Source organism: Vulpes vulpes, chromosome 8, assembly GCF_048418805.1.
Source record: "Vulpes vulpes isolate BD-2025 chromosome 8, VulVul3, whole genome shotgun sequence".
NCBI classification, from domain to species: domain Eukaryota; kingdom Metazoa; phylum Chordata; class Mammalia; order Carnivora; family Canidae; genus Vulpes; species Vulpes vulpes.
In genome coordinates this window covers 43,595,224-43,618,998 of record NC_132787.1, presented here as the reverse complement: position 1 = coordinate 43,618,998, position 23,775 = coordinate 43,595,224, and the positions used below count along the sequence as shown (strand labels likewise).

The 23,775-nt window shown below is 46.9% G+C and overlaps 1 protein-coding gene across 11 annotated transcripts in view; it reads right to left on the bottom strand.

The window, feature by feature from the left end:
• Positions 1–23,775, bottom strand: part of CACNA1C (calcium voltage-gated channel subunit alpha1 C) — a 648,720-nt gene that overhangs the window by 562,923 nt on the left and 62,022 nt on the right. For all 11 annotated transcript variants that reach the window (XM_072766363.1, XM_072766357.1, XM_072766353.1 and 8 more), the window contains exon 3: positions 23,233–23,338. In XM_072766363.1, coding sequence (XP_072622464.1) covers positions 23,233–23,338 — 106 coding nt within the window. The remainder of the gene's footprint in view (positions 1–23,232; positions 23,339–23,775) is intronic.

Below are 23,775 nucleotides of genomic sequence, written 5' to 3'. Positions count from 1 at the left end.
TTGTGAATAAAGCACATGAGTTCAGTGGAACCAAATGAATTCTGGGACTTATACCTCCCCTTAATGGCCAAAGAGACCAACAGTCAACTCAGACATAAGAGCCAATGCAAAGGAAAATATGCAGGACACAAAGTCATGAGCTGCCTCAGGCCCTTGGCACCTGCCAAGGAGGCTTACTCAAAGTGCTTTGAAAGTATTGCTGTTAAATTTCTAAAAATAGGAGAGATAAAGATAGTTCTCCCTTGAACTATCTACTTGAGAAGGAGAAAAGCAGGAAAAAACTGAAAATTCAAACTTGCGGGTTAAATTTTGAGTCTGTGTCATTCATTGTCTTTAAAACACCAATGTAAATCAGTATTCACTGCATGCCAGCCCACATGTTTGTCAGCAAACACCCTTTCCATCGGAACTCAGAGAGGGAATAAAATAGCCTTACCTATTTCAAAGCCCCCTAACTTTCTAGAGGAGAGGGAAAGCATTGCTGCCATCAATGTTGCTTTGCAGCCTGCAAGTCTTGTTTGGAAATTCAGAGGGCAGGATATGATGATGTGAACAGACTTCTTCCTCTTTGGTGAGTATTCTTGATTCTGAGTCTGTGAAAATTCTCCTGGAATGCCCTCTGTTTTGTCTTCCCTCTGCTCTGTGCCCCAGGAAGTGGTGGGGGCTTGGGGGAGAGGGACATTCTTATTCCTCTTAAATTCTTTTGACCCATCAGTTAATGAACACAGGCCTCCTTCCATGCAGTCGCTCCTCCGGAGACCAAGGCCAGCAAGGCCTGTCCTATCCTGCCACTCATTCTTACATTGCAGGCAGACTCTGACTTATCTCAATCTGCAAGCAGCAGACCAGCCAAATCTGCGATGGAATGCCAACTTCTCATGAAAGGCCCCTCAGGGCTGCCACTCTTGCTGCCCAGATTCTACCACCATGTCAGGGCTCTCTGTTACCCACTCTCCTTGCTAGATCTCTGACTTCTAATATATGGTCTCTGTGCCTGATACCCCATCACTAACTGTCATTACCTAGACCCTTATCTTTGCCTTCTGCCTATTGTGTAGTCTTAACTCCTAAAGCCAGGCTGGTTCCTCACTCTCTGCCTACTATCCGTATTCCCAGGCCTCTATGCCAACATTCCTCTTCAGCCTGTGCCCCGGGCTCAGACTCCCCACTTCCCCAGCAGCCCTGCCTGGGATTTGCCCCAGCCTGGCCCTTCACATGCCCTCTGAGAGTTGGGCTTCCTTATTTGGGCATTGGTTCCCCTAAGTCTGGGTCCCACCTGCTGTCCTCAGTTGACACAAACTTTTCCCATTGCATTTCAGGCCACTGTCTCTTACTCAAGGGCAGCCCTGATCCAAGAAACTTTCGGTATGGTAGACAGTTAATAAATAATGAGGAAAATTAAGATACTGTTGAAAACCAGAAAAGACAGTAGCCTGCTCTACTATTGTAAGAATTCCCACAGCTGGGATCTTCCTAGATTTCTGCTTTGCAAAACACCATCAATAAAGATAATTCTTGCAATCAAAATATTAAATGGGTCCTGGGCTTTTTAAGTGAGTCCAAGAGAAGGGACTATGACATTTCCCATGATATTTTTCCAGGCCTGTCTCTCTTTCTTTTGGCTTTGAGCCTAGAATGGATGCATGCTCAGCTTGATTCTTTACACCAGCCTGGCATGAATCTGAACATGTGCATTTATCCAAGTATTTCTAAAGGGTCACAAGAACAAAGCACAAAATCCCCAAATGGGTCAGAGCTGCCCTTTCTTCCTCAGACATTCAAATGTACTTTGTGCATTCTCAGGTCCAGCAAACTCATCAGCTTCCAAGTTAATTCTACATCAGCCCCAAGGTCATCTTGCAAGATTTCCTCTGCTGCTCAGGTGACCCCTAAAACCACATCTTCCCAAATGCAAGATGTCATGTCCCTGACGACTCTGGGAAAAATCAAGTCTTATGTGTGGAATCTCCACTGCAAAGGCCAAAAAAACAAATTTCAGGGTTGGTCCAGACAGGATGCAAAGCGATGACTCCCACAGATATCCACTAGCCTGCTGGTAAGATGGCTTCTAGTAGTCCGCAGGGCTGAGGAAGAAGCACAAGTCCCAGGCCACACTCTCTAGCCTCCACTTGCTCACCCCTGTGGTCTCAGACACCAGACCTCTTCCCCCTCCTCGGGCCCCTTTGACAACGTATCTGGGCTAGACGTGGTTGCAAACATTGAGTACGTTGCATTTAGGGTCACATCCTAGCTCCCTCATTTCCTACCTTGCCTCCAAGCCTGCTTCCTTGCTTGCAAATGAGAGCTGAAAACTATAGAGTTGCAGAGTTGTTATTAAGTTTAAAGTTCCTGGCACATGATACATACTCTAGAATTGTAATCATAGTCATTGTCATCAGTATGATTAAAGATAAATGGTAGCTAAATGGAAGATGTGACCCAGAACCCCTGGACTATAATGCATTCTCAAAAATCAGGAGCCCTGGCCTGGCCATAGAGAGAGTTTGGTGAGATACACAAGCGTGAACAGCAGAGGTTAGTAAGTGGAATCTTGGGGCATCGGTTGGAAGACAAGCTCAGATGCTTCCTTGCCCATGTGTGGAATCAATATCTCCATGGCAGGTCTTTTCAAGGCAATATTTTAATATGAAAGGCAGAGAGAATAGTTCCAAAGAGAACTGTCAGGCAGAAGGGAGTTTATTTCACAAGAGACTTATCAGAGATTTCTGTGGTTGTGTGGATGATTGGGTTGCTGCAGTGATATATTTGGACTTTTTCCCTTTTCTTTCTCCATGGTGAAGTCCCTTCAGAGATTTCTTTATGACTTTATAATACTAATTCCTTGAACAATTTTTGAAAGATCTGACGGGTTTTATATAAGTATATATGTGTATTTATATATACATGTGAACGTACATTTTTCGGAAGCCCTGGAAGTTGAATCAACCCCCATCCCGAGCAGCCTTCTAAATACTACCGGGTGTCCAGGTGGCGTGTTGCCTCCCAGTGGATCCCACATGACCGACAGTAGTCAAAATCCAAGGATTTTGAATCAAGAACATGAAAACCCAAGTGTTAAAGGGTGAATTTTTCAAAGTGGTTTGCCTGGGAGGAAACCTGCCATCTATTTAATTACCAAAAGAAATCCCCAAAGAGGTTCCAGAAAGTAGAATGAAGTCTCCTTTCACTTTATAATTCACATTTCCTCTCCTTCCCATCTGGCCACCATATTCTCATTATTTCCTTTGGTGTGTTATTGTCCTAAGTCTCTCTCTTTCCATTCTCTCTTCAGCTCCCCTATTCATGCATTTAATCTGGAGCCTCATTGCATCTTTTCTCTCCCCATCAGCTCCCTTTCTACCTTTTCTGTCAATAACCAAGTTAATGGAAATCACCTTAACACTTGTCATAAAGAGGCAACAGTCCCTGGAAAGGATTTAATAGCAGATAATTTCAGTGAAATGCCAACACCCGCAAAGCCAAGTGTGTGCTTTGCTCATATTTAGCGTTTCACTCCCCAAGGCTGCCTGAGGAAGTTATCAATAAACCTCTCATCGTATTAATGTAACCCAAAATCGAGCTGTCCAGAAAGAAGCCTGGCCCTGCTAAAACAGCAGAATTTACCTCCACCTTCAACCCCCATCGTACGCTATTCTAGCTCTCCTTTCTCTCCGGTTGGCCCTATTTCTTTAAAATAATTCTAAAATTTAAACCTTCAATTCCTTTGAAGCCTCTGAAACACTAGACAAGTGAATCTCAATATTTGAGGGATTGCCACCCTGTATGAGTGATTTGTTTTAATTTCCCTAGATGCCATCCTTATCCTTAAAGCCCTGGATCGTATGCATACAAAGATAGGGATAAGAACCAAGCAAGGGGCAGAGACATGCCTTATGGTGAAATGAATTTGCTTTGATCATCTGAGGGACCGAAGCATTCTCCGGGTGGGGCGGAGGGGAGCCTGTCTGTCCTTTCTCGCATCTGCCCACAATAGGATGGACTCAAGCTGCCATTTGCCCTCTCAGCTCCTGGCTTCCCTCCCTCCGTCCTCCTTCTGGAGCACCTAAGCCCTACATAAAGAAGTGGTCTTAGCCCTTGAACATTCCTCTTGAATGACTCAGGGCCTGAAAAATCACAGACAAATCACACAAAACCCTTTCAATAGAGAAGAGAGGGTATGGTGTGGAGGGCTATGTGAGTTGGGTTTTACGATGCTTTCCCCTTCTGGCAGGTGAACAAAATCAGGTATTGAGAGTAGAAAGCGGTCTCTTCAAGCTCAATGGGAAAACAGATCATTAATTGCTATGAAGTAAGCAGGAACATGGAATGTCCTTCCAGGTGGGTCTGCTTTTGTCTAAACCCTGCCCTTTCTCTCAGGTCAGGAGCCACTGCTGTTCAGTTGCCTTTCCCAACAACCTCAAATCTGGGGCTGCCCTCCTCCCTGGCTTCCTGCAGCACTTGGCTGGCATTTCCCCTCATCAGGACCCCGAGCACAGGGAAGGTACTCTTAGTTTTCTTCTTTGATGCGAGCATCCTGACTCCCCAACCAAACTGCGTGTCCCCTGCCACGTACTGCTACTCAATAAATATTGGCTTAATTAACAATGTAAGAAGGTGATTCTGACTCTCATGTTGATGACAGCCAAGTCAAGTGCCAATGCCCCAGCGAAGCCTTTCCTAAGGACAACGAGAATTTTGGAGCAAGATCCAGAGAGATCCTCAAGCCCTCTCTGCCTTCTCTCAATGACTAGTCCATGATATTCTAATTGGTTCTTGTCACTCAAGTCTGACCTAAACTCTCCCAGGGCAGGAGCCATGCTCTGGCCTTTCCTTGCACTGCCCAATTCCCACAATCCAAGACACACCTACCATACCTGGCACAGTGACAGAGCAGAGTGGTGACAACAATGCCCTCTCTGCTTTGTCACCATCACTGGTGTGGAATTAGTAGGCACTCAATAATAAAAAATAACAATACTTTCCATTTGAATGATGCTGCACAATTTTCAAAGAGCTTTTAGAAACATTATCTCTAATGAGGTAATGCTCCTCACAGAAACCCTGTGAGTTAAGTAGGTATAATTAGCGCTAAGCAACAGATGGAAACTGAGGCTCAGAAAGGTTCAGAGACTTGCCCACAGGCAGGCTAGCATTCTAGGTCAGGTCAGTCAGCAGTTCTCTGTGTTGCAGAGTCCCTCCAGACACTAAAATGCTAGGCTCCAACCAACCCTCAGAATTCAGGCAAGAAAGACCAACACCAGGAAAATCCATAGCCTCTACCAAACCCCACACTTGACATTTACCATAATAGAGATTAATCTAGTGTTTTCCCCTACAATGTTTTCTATAATTGAATGCCCCTTGCCCAGGCCCACCCATGTGTAGTTAGCAAGTTTATAAATGGTAGCTGCATGAGTGAAGGATGAAGAAATAAATCAACAAGAAAACGAAGGAATAATCCCACAAGAAGTGCATTGTCACGTAAATATAACCAAGAGATTTCAAATCTGAAAAATCCACAAGTTTAAGGAGAGCTGACTCCAATTTCTAGAATTACAAATGTCTGAGATAAAACACCTCTAACGTAAGCAAAGGCCCACAGAGTAAACAAAGAGTTTTATTATTTAGTTCCAAAAGGCCAAACCTAAGCATACTACATTGGATAAAAGGAAAAGAAAAAAAAAAGTATTCAGGCAGAAAACTCTCCTTATTTTCTTTTTAAGATTTCTATTCATTTATTTGAGAAAAGGAGTATGAACTGGGGGAGAGACAGAGGGAGAAGAAGACCCGCTAAACAGGGAGCCCTATGCAGGACTCGATCCCAGAACCCTGGGATCATGACCTGAGTCGAAAACAGATGCTCAACCAACTGAGCCCCCAGGTTCCCCACTTTTTTTTTTAACAAAAATACACAAGCTTTACTAGAAACGTCTGGCTACAGGGAGAAAAAAAATGACTTTGGCAATCCAGAATTTCAAATTGTCCTGATATGTAAGAAATGACAGCAGGTGGCACTGAGAGGCTTGGCATCTTCCCACAGTTAAAACACCCTTCAAAGGCAGAAACTCTTTTTGCATGAGAATTGAGTTTCCTGCTGAATAATTTCATAGTGCCGCCCTCCGGCCTCTAATGTGGGGCGACCCTTCCTCTAGGGGTGTGTTTTCTTTCCTTCTGGAATCTTCTCCCTTAGGACACCTTAGGACTTTGTACCTAAGGTGAGACCTTAGTTCAAACAGTCACAATCTATTCCCCCACATAGATTTAGATTTCCCCTCTCTCTTCATCCTTTCCAGTCAGCAAGTCTCAAGTTCTAAGACCTAGGGGCCACTTTAACAGAACGAAAATTCCACAATTCCAAAATTCCACCCTAAAACATTGTTTTAATCACATTATTGTAAGAGAAGGGTCATCTTTAAAATACAGCCCTCCCTTCCATGCAATAAAGTGACCATTAGTTCAGGTTTTGTTTTTTCAGTAGCTTCAGTAAATATTAATTTCAAGTAAATAGAGTCACACCCAAACATAAATGTAAATACTTTAGGGGCCAATTATAATTGAATAATTAGTTATTTCATTAGATGCTGGGTAGGTACCTGTCTCACTTAGATAGAATGATACCCCATGAGGGCAGGAACTGTGTATCTCAACTACTTCTGTGTCTTAAATATAGTAGGCATTCAGTATGTATTTGTTGATGAATGAATGCAGATCACCCCAAAAATGTTTAGATTGAGCCCTGAGAACTCCATGTTTATATGTCAAAATCATACCTGTTCCATGGAATTACAGCTCTTATTTTTCTTACCTGGAGCCCCTCCACTGCTACCACTGGTCTATCCAAGTCCTCCACAACCCTCCAGGTGTCACTCAAGCTCCTCTTCCTCTGACAGCAAAAGGCTACAAAGGCCAGATACCCCAGGGAGGCTCCAAATGCTCGCTAGCCACCATGGGACAAAGGAGTTTATGTACTTCCCTATGGGATGGCCAGAAGGCTTCCCCTCGTGAATGAGGAAGTAGAGAAGTTGCCAGGCTACAGAAGGCTAGATCACTGAGACTACAGTGTCCAGGATGGTCAGGAAAACTGCCTCCAGAGAAGCCTGGCCCCCATGCCCCGCAGGCCCACTGGCAACATACACTTCAGTCTTGGGATGCCAACGTAAATGCAGAAACCCTCGCCTTTCTCTGTTGAGCCCCTAACACTCTTCTGGATGCTTCCTGCTCCTTTGGAGGCCTTTGCAAGCTAACAGGACCTGCTGACCTCACACTCAGAACAGAACCCAAACTCCTCAGCATGGCCTAGATGAGGCGGCTCCTTCCCACCATCCCTCCGACTCATCTGGCATCCCTCCTCACCTTCCTCACTGTGCTCCAACCACTGCCATCAGACCCATGTGGGAGTCTTTGCCCCAAGCCAGGCCATCTGCAGGCTCCTCTTGAGTACCATCAGTGCCCTTCCTCCACCACCACCTTGCTGCTCAGGTACCTTCCCTATTGCCTCCTCACAGACACCTTCCCTATTGCCCACCCCCCATCACTCTCCACCTCCAGAGCTTTCCTACTTACTTCTTCATGGTACTGGTAATCCTATGAAATTATCTTGTTTGTTTACATGCAGTTTTTTTACTGACTGGAGCCACAGAACATAAGCTCCTGGAGGGCAGAGACCTTGTCTGTCTGTTCAGTTTGTATTTCTAGCACCTAGCTGGTACACAGTAGACACTCAAGACACATTCATTGCATAGATTTGTGAACGACTGTGCTGATGCCAAGTCAAACAGTCTAGCAACCAGGCGAAGACCTCAGACATGCAAAATGTAGAAGGACCATCTAAAAACAATGATGAAAAATGAACAGAGGTCAGAGAGGCAAAGACACTTGCCAAAGGTCAGCCTGCCAGTTAGGAGCAGAGAGAGGTCTAGAATACCAGGCTGCTGTTGTTACAGGCACTCTCCACCCTGCCAGGACCCCTCCCCCAAGCGAGTTCTCTCATTCACATATTCACTTGGTTATTTATTCAGCAAATACTCATTGAGTGCATTATATGTTTCCAGAACGGTCCTTGGAGTAAAGTCCAAATCAAGAGTGCTGGGATTCCCTTGGCTACAATCCTAAAGAAATTTCTGGTGGCAGTGAATGGATCCTCTTGCTGGGGCTTTCCACGATCATTCCATAAATCACCCATCTTCCACGACTGGTCCCAGAGCAAACTGGGGCCTGTCCTTGTCCCTGTCCCAGGATGGAGATTCTCCTGTTACAGAACAGGTCTTCTGCCAGAAACACAATGACACATGGCCACAAAAGCAGAGAGGAAGGGATACCACTTCGAGGGGCATGGAACACGCTGATTGAGTTGCCATGGGTCTACTGAAAGCTTATTCTCCTCTTTGGACTGAACCTGGCAAAGATAAGCTGCTGCTCAGGCCTCTGCCAAACCTGTTTCACATGGCCCTGCATGCCAGGGAAGACGAAGAGACCGGCCCAGGCCTTCCCTGCTCAGCCATGGTGTGTAGGGGAACTACAGAGGAAGCCAGGGCTCCTCCCCATTGCTCCACAAGAGGCCTCTCCTTCCCACTCACTGGAACCAGGACTTGCTAAAGGAAACATCAGGATCGGGCCTGCAGTAACCACCCTACCCAGAGACCTCCAGTTCTGACTGCATTTCCCCTTCCTCTGGGGCACATATCTCAGACCAGTAGGCCAAGGAGGTAAGACAGGGAGGGAAGAGCAGGTCTTGAACTATAGGAATGAGCTAAGATCTCAGGCCCTTGAGGTGGAAGGGACCTCCTCTGCCACGCAAGCTGCTATCTACCAGCAGCGTTGCTATAGCAAGGACGCCAAGAGCTCACCCTGCTGGCACCCACACTCCCATCGAGAAACACCTTCCCCTACAAAGCAATGCCTATAACAGACTAGCCAGGTACTCAGCAGGTCCATATTAAGCCCCTGTGGTATTCAGGCACCATGCTGGATACCATACAGACATGATCCCTGCTCACACACAGCCTATCATTAGGGAATGTCATGGGTTGAATTGTGTCCCCAAGAACATGACTCTATTTGGAAGTAAGTCTTTGCAGACAGGATCAAGTTAAGACAAGGTTACACTGGATTGGGGGACCCTAATCCAATGACTGGTGCCCTTATACGAGGAGGGAAATCTGGACACAGAGAGACAGATACCTAGAGGAGGCCATGAGAAGGTGGATACAGAAACTGGAGTGAGATGCCTAGAAGGCAACAAGCAGGGAGCATTAGGAGCAACACCAGGAGCTGAACAGAGTATTGCCACAGATTCTCCCTCGGAGTGCCCAGAGGGAACCCACGCTGCTGACACCTTGATTACAGACTTCTGGCATCCTGAACTGTGAGAGAAAAATTTGTTTCAAGCCACCAAATTTGTGGTAATTTGTTAGAGCAGCCCTACAAACTGAACACTGTGAGATACACATACAAATAAACAAATTAATAATGCTTAGATCAACCTCATCTGCAGGGATGCATTCCAAGACCCCAGTGATGCTTGAAACCTCGGATGGTACCAAGCCCTACACATACTGTGTTTTTACCTATACATACACATATACTCATGATGAAGTTTAATTTACAAATTAGGCACATAAGAGATTAACAACAGGGATGCCTGGGTGGCTCAGTGGTTAAGCGTCTGCCTTTGGCTCAGGGTGTGATCCTGGAGTCCTGGGATCGAGTCCCACATTCAGGGGACTCCCTGAATGGAGTCTGCTTCTCCCTCTGCCTATGTCTCTGCCTCTCTCTCTCTCTCCGTGTGTCTCTCATGAATAAATAAATAAAATCTCTTTTTAAAAAAGAGATTAACAATAATAAAAATAAAATGAACTATCATAACAATATGAGTTATGGTCTCTCTCCCTCAAAATCCCTTACCATGCCTTACTCACCCTTCTTGTGGTGACGTGAGGTGATAAAATGCCTGCACGATGACATGAAGGGAGGCAAATGACACTGGCACCATGACACGGCCCTCGGCTGCTATTGACCTGACACTACGTCAGGAGGACTATCTGCTTCTGACCTGCTTGACTGCAGGTAACCAAAACCACAGAAAGTGAAACCACATGTAAAGCGGGCTACTATATCTGGAAAATGCTATGGAACCATGAAAGGGAAGAGGAAGCTTGCTATAAGAAGTGGCTTCTAATCTGAGCTTTGAGGTTACAGAATAGTCAACCAGAGGAACAAATAATTAAAGTTGCTTTCCAGGGGTCAGGGAAGGCTTCCAGGGAGCAATATCTGGGCTAAGACACCAAGGACCAATTGCATTTAGCCAGGCACAGTGGGGGAAGCAGTGTTTCCCAAAACAACAGTGTGAGGAGAAGCCCCTCAGTAAAGGAGCAGAGAGAGACCTGTTCAACCCAGCAATCCTGGGGTGCAAGTGCGGGAAGGGAGTGAAGGTTTTCTATGGCCACATGACAAATGACCACAAGCTTAGTGGCTTGAAAGAAAACCCACTTGCTAGCTCGCAGCGCTGTAGGCTGAACACAGAGGGACCAGGTTGTCTGCTCAGGATGATATCGGGGCAGTGACAGGGGAGTCCTCTCTCAAGCTCCATCACATTGTTGGCAGAATTCCATTCTTTGATAGCCGTCAGCCCAGATCGCTCTCACCTCCTAGAGGTCATGCCTAGATCCTAGCTACGGGGTCCTTCCTTTTTGAAAACCAGCAACAGACAATATTGCACACATGGAATCCCCCTGCACTTTGAATCTTTTCACCAGGAAGGACACCATCACTTCTGAGGGGTCACCTGACTAGATCAGACCTCCGCCCTTCTGTTCTTCCCCCTTTCTCAAAGCCACTGTATGGGGATAGCATGTCCCATCCCAGGCATGCTGTCCTGTCCTATCCACAGGAGAGCCCCACGATAATGAGGAAAGGACGGATGGTGCAAGGGTGCAGGGCACAGGGAATCATCTCAGAATTCGGCCACCAAGTAGGCTAGCAAGGTGGGCCAGTGGCATCCTATAGACTGACCACACATGTCCCTGAACCTTTCCCTCTGGCTTCTACTTCTGTCTGTATTCCTCCTTGGAGCCTGTCCAACTGCCACAATTCAAATTCACCTGCATTTTGAACTGTGAACATAACCCAGCTCTCGAGCATACTCTCCACTCCCCAATGCCTGCCTCCCTCCACACCATCAGAATCCACCTGCAAGCACGGGCTACTCTGAGGTCTGTGCTCTCCAAAACTGTGAAGGCCTAACCCAGCCACGAGACCCACAGCACCATGGTCCAATCTGCAGAAGACCTGATTCAGCTCACGAGGTTCCCTTCTGGACATCCTTCCTTATTCTCAACATCCGACCTTGTTCCTCAGGACGCAAGGCACTGGGGAGGAAGCCCTTCTCAGGGAATGTTGCTGTGTGTCCTAGAACACGGAGAGACAAACTTCCCGTGTTTTCATGTCACTTCTGCTCTGTATTTGAAGAAGGCTTTACAAGTTGCAAGACAGTGCTGGGAACTACTCTTCCCCTACACTCAGCCCTGGCCAAGTCATACGAACCCCAAGGGGCAGTCAAGACAAGCTCTGAATGAGCTCCCCAGCAAGGGGCTCCCCCACACACATATGCTGGGTCCCAGGCCTCGGCCTGGGCAAGGAAGGGACGGCTGTCCCCTTGCCCGGCTTTCCCTGGCTCCAGCGGCCCAGCAGCACTCTCAGCAGAAGCAGGTTATGGCCACACCACTCACCATCCATCTTGGAAAGGTCAGGAACTAAATTTGGAACTTGGCTTTTAGTTCTTTTGCATCTCTAAGTTATCTTGAGAGGAGGCTAAAGGAAAAAGTACACAGGGGACCATGCCAGGAAAATAGAAGTAAATATATCAGAGACCGAATATATGTGTCTAGTTTTAATAATGGTTATTGTAAAAATGCAGCTACATCTATATGGCCCTTTACATTTTCTGGAGCATCTATATGCATCCTCTCATTTGAACCTGCTGTGACTCTGTGAGGTATGAGCTATTAACTATTTCACAGCCAAGAAATCTAAAGGCTGGGGAAATAAGGGACCAGGCCAGGCCACTAGTTGGAGGCCGAACTGGAGCTAGAGCCCAGGATGGTGACTCCAAGCCCAGGGCTCTCTCACTGCCATCACACCACCTTTGGTTTAGGCTGAGGCTTTCTCATGTTTTCGCATCTCCCGTGGGGCCTGGTGGCTGCAGGCAAATTCCACGAAGCCACGTACCATAGAAGGCTTGTGGCTCACAGCTGGGGCTGGGTGCTCCTGAGGCCCCCCACACCTGGCTCTGCTGGCCCAGCTGCTGGACCGCACTGCCCAGGACACCTAGAGAGCCCCTAGTTCAGATGTGGGGCCTCTATGGTTCTTGGAAGCTGCTTGCAATGACTCGGTCCCCAAGAAGGCTCATTCAGGTTTTTAAGCTTGTCTCAGGAAGTCAGGCTGATTCTGAGTCCCCCACTCCAACCAGGAGGGTCTCATCTAGTTAGGAGGCCTGAAGGCCTATTTGGTTAAGGATCTCAGCTAATGTGAGTCATGGGCCCTTCAAAGAATACAGGTCTCCAAGCTAAGTCTTCTGCTCCAGGCAGCAGTGGATACAGATAAGCTTCCTCCTCACCCACCTCCCACACTTACCAGACAGCACTGACTAGGGGCTGTGCACCATGCCCCAAGACCTTCACAGACACAGCACAGCCTGAGGGGCTCATTCCCTACATCCATCGTCCCTAGACAGATCCCTGCATATGCTACAAGCATGCTGGCTGAACCCCCAGTCATGAAAGGACCATATTCTAGACAAAATACCCCTCCCTCGTTACACCTTAGCAAAGCCACAGAACACAGCAGATAAGGGCATGGACTGAGGAGCCACACTCCTGGGGCAAGTTAGTTCATCTCTCTATGCCTCATTTCCCTGATCTTGAAAATGAGATGATTATAATAATAATAAGAGCATTATTGAATTCTTGAGAGGACTAAGTGAGTTAACACTGTAACATACTCAGAGCTGCCACAGCGATATCACTGTGGGCCACACGGGTGTGGATGGTGCTGCTGTTGTCACTACTTGTTCAAAGACACTAATCCAATAACTTCAATCATACAGAAATCAGTAATAACAAAGGGAATAAAGAGAGAAAAAGGCCTCTGAGCACCCAAAATACATTTTCTAAAATCTCCAAATTGAAGCTAATGCACCTTATTCATAAACGAGCCTCCTCAATCAGAATCTATTTACTTTTACTTTTCACATAACTATAATAGCTTTGGTTGTCTAGTTTCTACACTCTCAGGAGAGAGGGAACAGCAAATTAAAAAGGTCGGTCCCAAAGCAGGAGACACCCTAAGAAGGATGGTGTATGACAATGATGCCCAAAGACCCTCTCGGTCACAGTGTTCTGGAGCCATCTGGACTTTCCCTCATGCTCTCGATGGCTTTATGGTATTACAGGAGTTTACAGATATTAATTGAAATTTCCAATGATTGTGCAGTCCCAGAAAAAGCATGAAGTATGCTGAGAATTTTTCTTTTACAGATACAGAAATTTTTATTTTACATTCTAGAAAGACATTCTTCAAATATACTCATGCTGAAGCTCGGTACATGAAAGGGGTTCCATTACCCAATGTGTGAATACATATGGGACATTTTCCCCCCAAAATGAAGACAGATGGCTAAAAATGGAGCAAGAGATGTCACCATACTTAGACTTCAAAGAATCATCTTCTCTCACCCCATCCGCTGGCAAATGCAGAGCAGACAATGCCTTCTCCTCTAAAATATTTAGTGAGGAAACACTGAGTCAAGCAATTGCCCCAGGCCCCTGAGGGTTTATGATGATTACAAGAAGCACAACACAATCACAGAGCCTGCCATGCCCTGGGAAATGCCAAGCCCGGGACACGGCCTCCCGGTGGGCTGTGCTGACCTCCTCTGCTGTGCTGGCCTCTGCAGTACACCCTAGCCTCTCCTAGCTCTGTCCTTTCTCCCAGTGGCATCAGTCCTTGGGATGCGGGTTTTCTCCTGTGTGTGGCTTTAAACCACTGCAATACCTGAGTACAGCATTCACCATGGTGTGTTCCAAGGAATACCATTCCTCAAGCTGTCTTGCGGTGGGAAGGTTTGGGGAGGTCCCGGGATCCCTGGGGGCAACTTAACCCACAGGCCACTGTTGCATGAGGGTCGAGAACACACAGGTGGGGGTAACCGCCTCTGTCTACACAACACCTTCACTCACAGCTCTGTTTCCCAGTGCAAATTACTTCAATTCTCTGAGCTTCGGTGTCCTCATCTGTTAAATGGGGGTAATAACACCCATTTCATAGGCTTATTATGATGCTTAAATGCATTAATATACTCAAAGTGCTAAACAGTGACTATTGTTATTGTGTGAAAGACTCCAAGGAGGCTTACCATAAATTAACTTTTCCTCAGGCTTACCAAGTTTATTTTACAATCAATTTTGTTTGTTTTTTTTTAAATACCTTTAATACTACTGCAGAGAGTTTAACCTTTGAAACATTTTCTACCTCCTTCCATGCTCACAGCAATCCTACATACTCCAGAGAACAGAGCAGAGAGCCCACGCCATGGTCCCACACAGCCTTGAGTTCAAAATCTGACCCTGCCACTCACTCACCAAGTCACTTTACTTCTCTGAGATACTATATCTTCCCCTGAAATAAAGGGATACAAACCTGGCAGGGGTCATTCATTCACTCAACAAATATTTATCAAGATCCTGACATGTGCCACTTACAGCTCAACACACTAGGGATAGAGCAGCAAGTGAAAGGGATAAATTCTCCACCTTCAAGGAAGGAAATAAATAGATACTGTAATTTATTACTGTGGAGATTAGGAAGAGTGCAAAGCACTGGCACCTGATGGTCACTCAATAAAGGCAATTATTATGATTCAGCAGGTTTTATCACTCCCACCGGCCAGCAGAGACACAAACAGGCAGGTCAAGTGACTGACATAAGGCCACACCATTCAGGTCTCTCTTCCTAGGTCAGAGCCTGCAACCCCAGCTCCAGAAGAGCTATTCAGCTTGATCTACACCCAGCTCCCAAGCAGACCAGATTGGTCAGACCCTCAGGGGGGTGATCACACTCAGTGGAAACACCAACAGCGCGCTAATTCTTTCAGCTGCAGACTCGAAGCCACCACCTGCCCCCAGCCCGCTCCCCCTCTCACCACATGGCAAATGATGCAGTAGCGATGTAGCTTGTTACCTGCAATTACCTATTAGTGTGTTTTATAACCCTAGCACCTCTGCTGAGGCTATGAGTCTGGCGCGTTAGGATGACACATAGGAGATAGCAATAATCAATCATGTTCTGTTGATGCATGAGAGCCCACAATGACTTCTCACTCCTAGACAAGCCTGATGATAAAAGAAATCGCAGCTCATGGCAGGGAGATTAGGGACCCTCAAACTGGCATTTTTATTCCCTTCTCAAATAGCTCTGACTTGGAGCTCTTAAGCTCGGTGCACAGGCCTTGGACTCCTCTCAGAACTTGTAGTGGCCCAAATGCAGGGCCCTGTGGAGCATCTTCAGCCCTGCCTGCCTGGGGATGGGGACCCTCAGCTTCACAATGCTCACCCACACCTTGGCTGAGTAGTGACAGAGTTTTTCCAGGCACAAAACACCTGTGGAGGTGGGGATGGGGTTCCCCATCAGCCACACAGGGCTGTCCCTTCAGGGTGCATTTCTCACCATGAATGTATCTCCACTTTGCTCCCTATACAGTCAAATGATGAGGGGGACAGACACACCGACACATGTCAACCTTGCCAGATTAGAGTTACTAAAAACAGGGCCTTTCGGTGCCCTCTCTCACCTCCTGAAGCAAAAGCTAGCCTGAACACCCCTGATCCAGACTTACTCCAAGGAACCAGCTGGAGGGGATGGCTTTCAGCCTCTGGTCCTAAAGGACAACACGCATTTGCTGTGCCAGGCATTGTTCTAAGCATTTCTCATAGGTTATCTCATTTAACCCTCATGGCCGCCTATGATGCCAACTCTAATCACTGTCCCACCTTTACAACAGGAAATGGGAAAATCTGACATCCCAACCTTCTTCCTAACTTAACTCAAAAGCCTCTGACAAACCCATCCCCCTGAGCCCTCTCCTATCCCTAGCGGAGATGCAAGCAAGCACAGCCCCGAAACAACTCCTTTTCTGGCCTCTCTGCCTCTGCGGAGAGCCTTGCTCTTGCTCCAGAAAGTACACAGCACTGTTCTTAGCACAAAGTCAAATGCCAAATATATTCTCTTAATATTCAATCCAAGCCAAGTTTTTGTGGACTTCAGAATTTGAGAGAACTGAGAGTTTTCCCACACACAATGAGGTCGTCATGCTCCCAGAGGTTGTTCAAGAGACACCCTACAATGTACCTACTGGGTAACGGCTATTGGTGGAATAGGTTTATAGCTGCTATATTATAAATGATGTGCTGCATAGCAGGTGGCATTGCCAGTAACAAGACTGTGAATACAGACAGAAATGTCGTGTCATGGGCCAGTTTGGTTTCATTATGTTTTGCTAACATGAGGAAAAGATCACAAAGATGATGGATTTGGGTGCAAAAGTATATGTTAGGTGGAGCATAAAACAGACTTTTCTTTAAATAATGAGAGAAAGATCCACAAAAAACAAAACAAAACAAAACTCTATACCGGAATACTTTTCATCTCTCGGAATGAGAAGAAAGCAAAGTGCTAGAAAAATAAACGGGGGTTATATTAAGGAGGCAGGAGAAAGGAGAAGGTGACGGAGAATGTATGGAAGCTGACAAATCTGCAAGGGAAACCACAGCAGGAGCAGGAGCAGGCGCAGATGTGAGTTTGCCAGTGTGTATGAAAAGAAGACTCTCTGCTAATTCTGTGACAGCATGAGTGTGCTTTGTTAAACAGTCTGTTCTGAACTCGACAGAGTGGGAAACCTCTCGGCAGCTGACGTGTCCCAGGGAGAGCTGTGGGTAGGCAGTGGCAGACTGGGGAGGGCCAGCTGAAGGAGGGTCCACTCTAGGATGACAAGCCCCCTCATCAGTTACTGGGGGAGCCCCTGACAACGAGACTCCCGGGGCCCCCTTCAAACACAGAATGGAGGTTTGGGGAGACCAACCCCGGGAGTCTGCATTCTAACCAGCTCTCCATATGATTCTTACTCACCAAGGTCAGACAACCACTGCTGTCACCATCATCCCTCCTCTGCTGTTTCTGAGAGCCTGCCTCTGAAATAGCACTTCCTTATTTAAAAGATAGGACCATGCCATGAAAGTAATGGGAGAATTCTTGAGCTTTATTTTAGGGGTACCTAAATGATCAAGGGCCTGCGATCTGGCATGACGGTGACGCTCCACAAGCCTTCGTTATGCGCCTACTATCTCAGGGCCTCAGTAAGACTACTATGTGGACCTCTGTCCTTTCCTCCCATGGTGGGCCCTGAGCTCAGCCTCCCCTGTGGGCAGGGCATCCTCCTGGGACTCCCAGGCTGCCAGAAAGACCAGGCTGAGAGAAACTGGTCTCTCTTTTACCTTCGAGAACACTCTGACCTTTGATCCCGGGGCTCTACTCCCTGCAAGTTTCCCTCCAACTTCTCAGGCCAAAGCTTGGTCGTGCCCTCTGTGGCCCCTTTCCCTCCATCTGCCCAGTGGCTGCAGCCCAGGACACCAGCTCCTCGTGTGGTCTATCCTAACAGTGCTCCAAGCCCCCATCGGTGGCTTCTCCTTCCATCCATCCTCTCACTCCTCCCTCTGCAGCACGAACTGCCTCCTGAGCCCCTAAACCATATCTACCACCCACTGGACATCTCCATGTGCACATTCCATGGGCTTCTCACTCAACAAAGCTCAAATTTACCCCTCAGTGTTTCCCCTTAAATGTGACTTTTCTCCCGAAGTCCTCCTGGCCAATGGCACATCACTATTGCAGGACTCAGCTCTCTGCTTCAACAACGGTATCCACCAGGTCACAAGTCCTAAATCCACCACCCTCCTCTCCATCCCTGTTGTCACGATCACCTGGATTTCTGCAGTTTCTTTTCTTCTTCACAAACACTGAGGCCTCCATCGTAACCATGTTCCTTATGCTGCAAAACATACTTTCTCAAATATACTACCAGATCAAGCCCTCTCCTGCTCTTAAGATCTTCAGGATCTTCTCATTACATGCCGTTAAGCTCAACTGCTGGCAGGGGCCAGGAAGCCCCCATCACCTGGCTCTTCTCATTCACCTGAAACTCTAGTCATAAAGGGCCTTTGTACATGTGTACACTTCAGCCTGAAATGACTCATTTGGCCTGGAAATCACCTCTTTTTAGTAGATACAACTCAAATATATCCTCCCATGTGAAACCTTCCCTTATTCCTTTCCCAAAAGCAAAACGAATCCCTGTTTCCTCCCTGACACCCTGACCCCTTGTAAGACCTTTCATTATTTGCAAACATCTATCTGTATATGTTTATCTTTTCTGTCTGCTTCTTAAAATATCTCAAACACTATGCCTAGCTCTTGGCATGGATGCTTGTCAAATGGCTAAAGGAGCACAAGACGGACCCATGGAAGGAAATACCAGGAATAGAATACAAGGCAAGGGGCGACTGCAATAGTCCAGGCAAAAGGCCATGATGGGCTGGGAAGGGCTGGGATGCCATTGATGGCATGATGGCAACATTGCCACCACCCCCCAACACAGAGCCCTCCCTATGGCTCTTCTCAGAGCCTTAGACATCTCATTAATACTCACAGTAACTTATAAGGTAGATACTCCCATTTTATAGACAAAAAAACGAAGGCAGAGAAAGTTTACACAAATGACTCTGGAAATAGAAAGGAAGCTAAATGTGATATGTTGCCACCAGAAAGTCCATATCCGAAAGTCTGCTCAGATGAGTATGGTGAGAGGAAGAAGGTGTTCACAATGGCAAGGTGAACAGAGCCAGTGACCAGCTAAAGGCAAAGGTCAGAAGCAATGTTCCTGCATGGTTTCTTTTGTCTTCCTTTTGGAGACTAGTTGTGTAATGAGAGAGAAGTTGAGTCCTATGTGGGCTTGTTTGAGGTGTCTGCAACACATCCTGGCACAGGTCACTGTGTGCCAAGACCACACCGGGTACTCCAGGATTGCTATCCGCCTTGCTCTTCCCCAGAACCTCACGGGGAAGCATTACTTCTATATTACAGACCAGGGATCGGAGGTTCAGAAAGGCTAAACAACTCCACACTAAGATCCAGTTTAAAATACAATGTAGTAAGGCCAAGACAGGAACACATGTCAGCCCAACTCAAATTTAGCTCCATCCAAAAAGTCAGTAGTCAAACCTGACCAATTAACAGCCCCCCAACTCCAGCCCATGAGGAAGTTTTCAAATGCATAGTCCCAGGCCATGTCCCTGAGCTACTAAATCTGAATCAGATGTACCAAAGCATTGGGATCTTTCTGTTGAAGCTATCCAAGTGGTCATAATGATCAAGCCAGTTCAGGAGTCCCCGCTCTGGTCCAGTAGGAAATACTAGTCCAGGCCTTAAGAAAGAGCTCAGAGCTGGGCACAGAAATCTAGCAACAACCTACTAGAAAGGGAACGTGAAATTGTGGAGCCGAGCTCACCCAGGGGAGACCATAAAAAGAGAAAATTAGAGGACCAGGACAGAGACCTGGTAAAAGTTCCTGTAGAAGCAAGACGAGAAACTAGCAGAAACAGGTAAAAAATGGCAAGAGATAGGACAAAACTTAATAGTAACTGTCCCAAAGCCAAGGGTCAAAAGAGTTCTGCAAAGGGGCATCTCACAACATAAGATGCTGCAGAGAGAAGAGGGAAGAGGAGGGCCCAAATCACAATGCTCATATTGATTACATCCAGAGAGTGGAGTAATAGCCTCGCCTATAAACCAGTGTGGGTTTGGCTTGGCTGTATGTTTCAGGGGTTTTCTAATACCCCTTAGGCACTGTGCTCCCGTCCCACGAAGTCAGTGGCCTTCATCATCCCAGGGAAGGTATGACACAGTGGAACGCAGAGGACAAAAGTCACATCATGGCTTCCGAGTTCAAGAAATGTAGGTCGGGCATGGAGGGCAGTCTGGAAAACCACAGGAGGATTCTGCTGGGCCATTTGCCCCAAACAAAGATCCCAAGATGGTGAACCTGGGAGCATCAGCCAGGAAACAAAAATGAGTGAGACCCTGGGGTGTGTCCCTGGAAAAGGGCCTATTAAATCTTCACTGTGTCCCCGTTCCCAGCCCCAGCATGGCCAGGAGAGGTCCAGAGCTGCAGATCAAGAGACCCCATGCTGGGAATGAGAGACCACAGGGCCTGCATGGATCAAAGACCAAGGCCCTTCCAGGAGGGATAAGGCCACCTGCACGGTGTGGATCAACCACAGCAGGAGTGGCATGTCCCCTTAGCTCCATAAGACAGTGACCGTAAGCTGCAGCTCCAGGGAAGAGGCTGAGAGCCCTGCGCTTACAGTCGTGACATTCATGCCACCAGCCGACTGGAGTCACAAATTAGACAGGATGCTTGGTCATGGGAAAGCAAAACCAAGTTGCATTTCTTTCCATCCTGAGTTTGCAACTGAGATCCATATCTTTTACTTTCTAGAGATGGGGACGGAGCACAGAGCACTCGGAGCTGAAGAGGGAGCAAAAACAAACTGGCAGAGGTGGCAAATGCAGACTCTTCTTGAAAAAAAATTTCAAAATCAAAATATATATATATTAAAGGAAGTTCAGGGATAGGGCAGGAGCAGGAGTGTGCCTGTGTGTCCGTGCGTGTCCATGTGCATGTCATGTATGTATGTCTATGTGTGCACATGTGTGTCTGTGTGTGCATCTGTGTCTGGATGTACTCCTATGTGTGTATCTGCATGTCTGTGTCTGTGTGTACATATCTGTGTGTTTGTGTGTCTATCGATGTGTGTGTCTGCGTATGTATGTGTGTCTGTGTGTGTCAGTGTGTGTCTGCATGTACACATCCATGTGTCTGTGTGTACATCTGTGTCTGTGTGTGTCAGTGTGTGTGTCTGCATGTCCATGTCCATGTGGCTGTGTGTCTATCCATGTGTGTGTCCGTGTATGTATGTGTGACTGTGCATGCATACATCTGTGTGTGTCTGCGTATGTATCTGTGTCTGCGTTTGCGTGTGTCTGGGTGTGTATGTGTGTGTGTGTGTTTGTACTGGGGATAAAGGAAATGTGAACACGCTTCTTTCATTTAGTAAGTCACTGGCCAAGCTGTGCCTTAAAAGAGGACGGAACTGCTCTAGCAACTAGAAGTCCCTTTTGCACCTTGCACTCTGTTCTACACCCCCGAATTCCTAGTGTAATGGCACGGACAAAGTTCACTGGCTGTCCCCATCACCTCTCCCTCCACCTATCTTGCCTCCCCCTTCATTTGCAAGGAATAAAAGAGCAACAAGCAACTGATACTGCAAGGCCTTGAGAGGCCTGGGCTTGCATGCTGGCGTCATTCTTTTATAAAAATACAGCCTTATTGAGGTATAATTTACATACCGTAAAAATCACCCACTGTTAAGTACACGACTCAATGATGGTTGGTACAGTTATACAGCTGTGCAACCATCACCACCATCTGGCTTGACAACACCTCCATCACTCTGCAGTGGGATTTTAAAAATCCACTGTCCCTCCAGCAGTCCCTGCACCCGGCAACATCCACTTTGGCTCAGCAATAAGTTGGCAGTAAGTTGACAGGAGCAGCCCAGGCTCCCCTCTCGTGCAGCGCCCCCCCCCAGCTCTGGGGGTGGGGGGGAGCTGGGGCAGAGAATAAGCGCAAACTCTCTCCCCACTTTCCCCACTGCTTTTGCCTAGAGTACACTCAAAGCCTCACTGTCTGCGGAATAAGACACAGATTCTTTTTTTTTAAGTTGCAGATTAAGTGTGAAGCTGCAGGGGTTTCGGGAGGACCCGTGTTAGGAGAGGGAGGTGAATGCACAGAGAAGAATAGCCAACGCAAGAGGCTCCCTCTCCTCCAAGGGCCATTTGGGAGACACTTTTGCTTGTATTTCTTCTAACACAGTAAAGATTTCTTGCCTGTTAAGAGACAAGGTCATGCCTCAGAAAGCCGTGTGGACTGCAGCTAACGCTCAGCCTGCCGACTCTGGCCATGTCATCACTCGGAGCTCGCTGTTCCAGCTCACTGGAACCTGTCCCCGACACACGGCCCAGCCAAGCCCCAAGATGCAGCAGCCCAGCTCGCACCAGAACACCTTACCCAATATGGAGCTGGGGCAGACGGTCAGAACTGGGGGAGATGGTGGAGAAGCTTAAAACGCGCCTCTGATTTAGGTGCCAAAGGGGCTAAAGACAACATTGAAGGTTAAAAAGCAAAAGAATGACAGCTGTGATGCCATCAGCAGCCAGCCACAACAGGAAGGAGAATTTTGTGACCCTTCCACTTCTTTCCAAGCCGATCTCATCAGACATTGCAACCTCGCTAATTAGGGTTAGGTGCTGTTGGCAGGGAAAGATGCGCTTTGGGGAATCACATGAAAAGTTATGGTGTCTCTGTGCGGGGAGAGAGAGAGACACAGAATTTTCCTACCGCCTGTGGCTGCCCCAATTTTGCCAACTGCATTCCAGAGCTCTTTTCCTCCCATGCCCAGACAGAGTAAAGGCCTCTGTAATGACTTCACGCTCAGCCAAAAGTAAACACAGTCCGCACTTTTTCCATGGACAAATTCTAAACCCAAATTGCCAGCGCTGGCTTCCCAACAATCCAAATGGAAAGCTGCCTTTCCCAAGAAAATAAAACCTTTTCAACTAAATAATGCATCTTGGCTGCAAAAGGAAACTTTCCTAAAAGCTTCCTAGAAATTGCTTCTCGTGCCGTGATACTACAGATCACCTGAGCAAACCCTACCAATGGGACACAGTCACTTAAAATAAATACAAAAATCATCTAATAATAAAAGCTTGCTCCTGCAAACACCTGCACTTGCAACACATTTTGGAGCCCTCAAAACACATACACACTCACACACAGCTCACTACCACCTAATTGGAATATTCTTTCTGAAAATGGGCTGTGATAAGACAGGTGCTGATTTAAATAAAGAGCAATAGCACTTGAGATCTGAGCTCAGCAGCACTTTTGTGCATGTCAAACACACATCTCACTTCTCCACACATTCCAGCTTGAATCCGTGTCATCCAAGCTCGATCCTCCACCAAGAAAGAAAAGCAGAGAGAGACTTGGGACGGTGGACTTACCAGGTTGGAATTGGTGGCATTGGAGTCGTCTTCTGGAAAGGGAATATAGATCGCTAAGGCCACACAATTGGCAAAAATAGTCAGTAAAATAATTATTTCAAATGGTCTGAGGAAGGGAGTTAAGGAAGTCAATGCTACAGAAAGCACAAGTGAAACAAACATACATATATATTTTTTAAATGAATCAAAGATTCATAAGAATTTTGTTTAAACAATACATTCCAAGCCCCTTGTATTCTGAAAAGAAACATATGCCTTTTTAAGTGCTTCTAATGGGTCCCCGCCAAAATTTTTCCTAATATGTCAAAAGCAGTGGAGGCCAGTCGCGTGCCAGAGTAAACAGATTTCTAAAAACTTTTTTTCTTCTTCTTTTATTTATTTAGATTGCACTGGACTTCATTTTCCCCCATGTATGTTCAGGGTTGCTTCTACAGAGCAGGGCCAGCTCCGGTGGGGACGGACCGTCCCCTAAGTACCCCTTTTCTCGTGGTTTCCACGCTGCCACCTGGGCCTTGAGCTGGGGGTGGGAGAGGCAAGACAGAC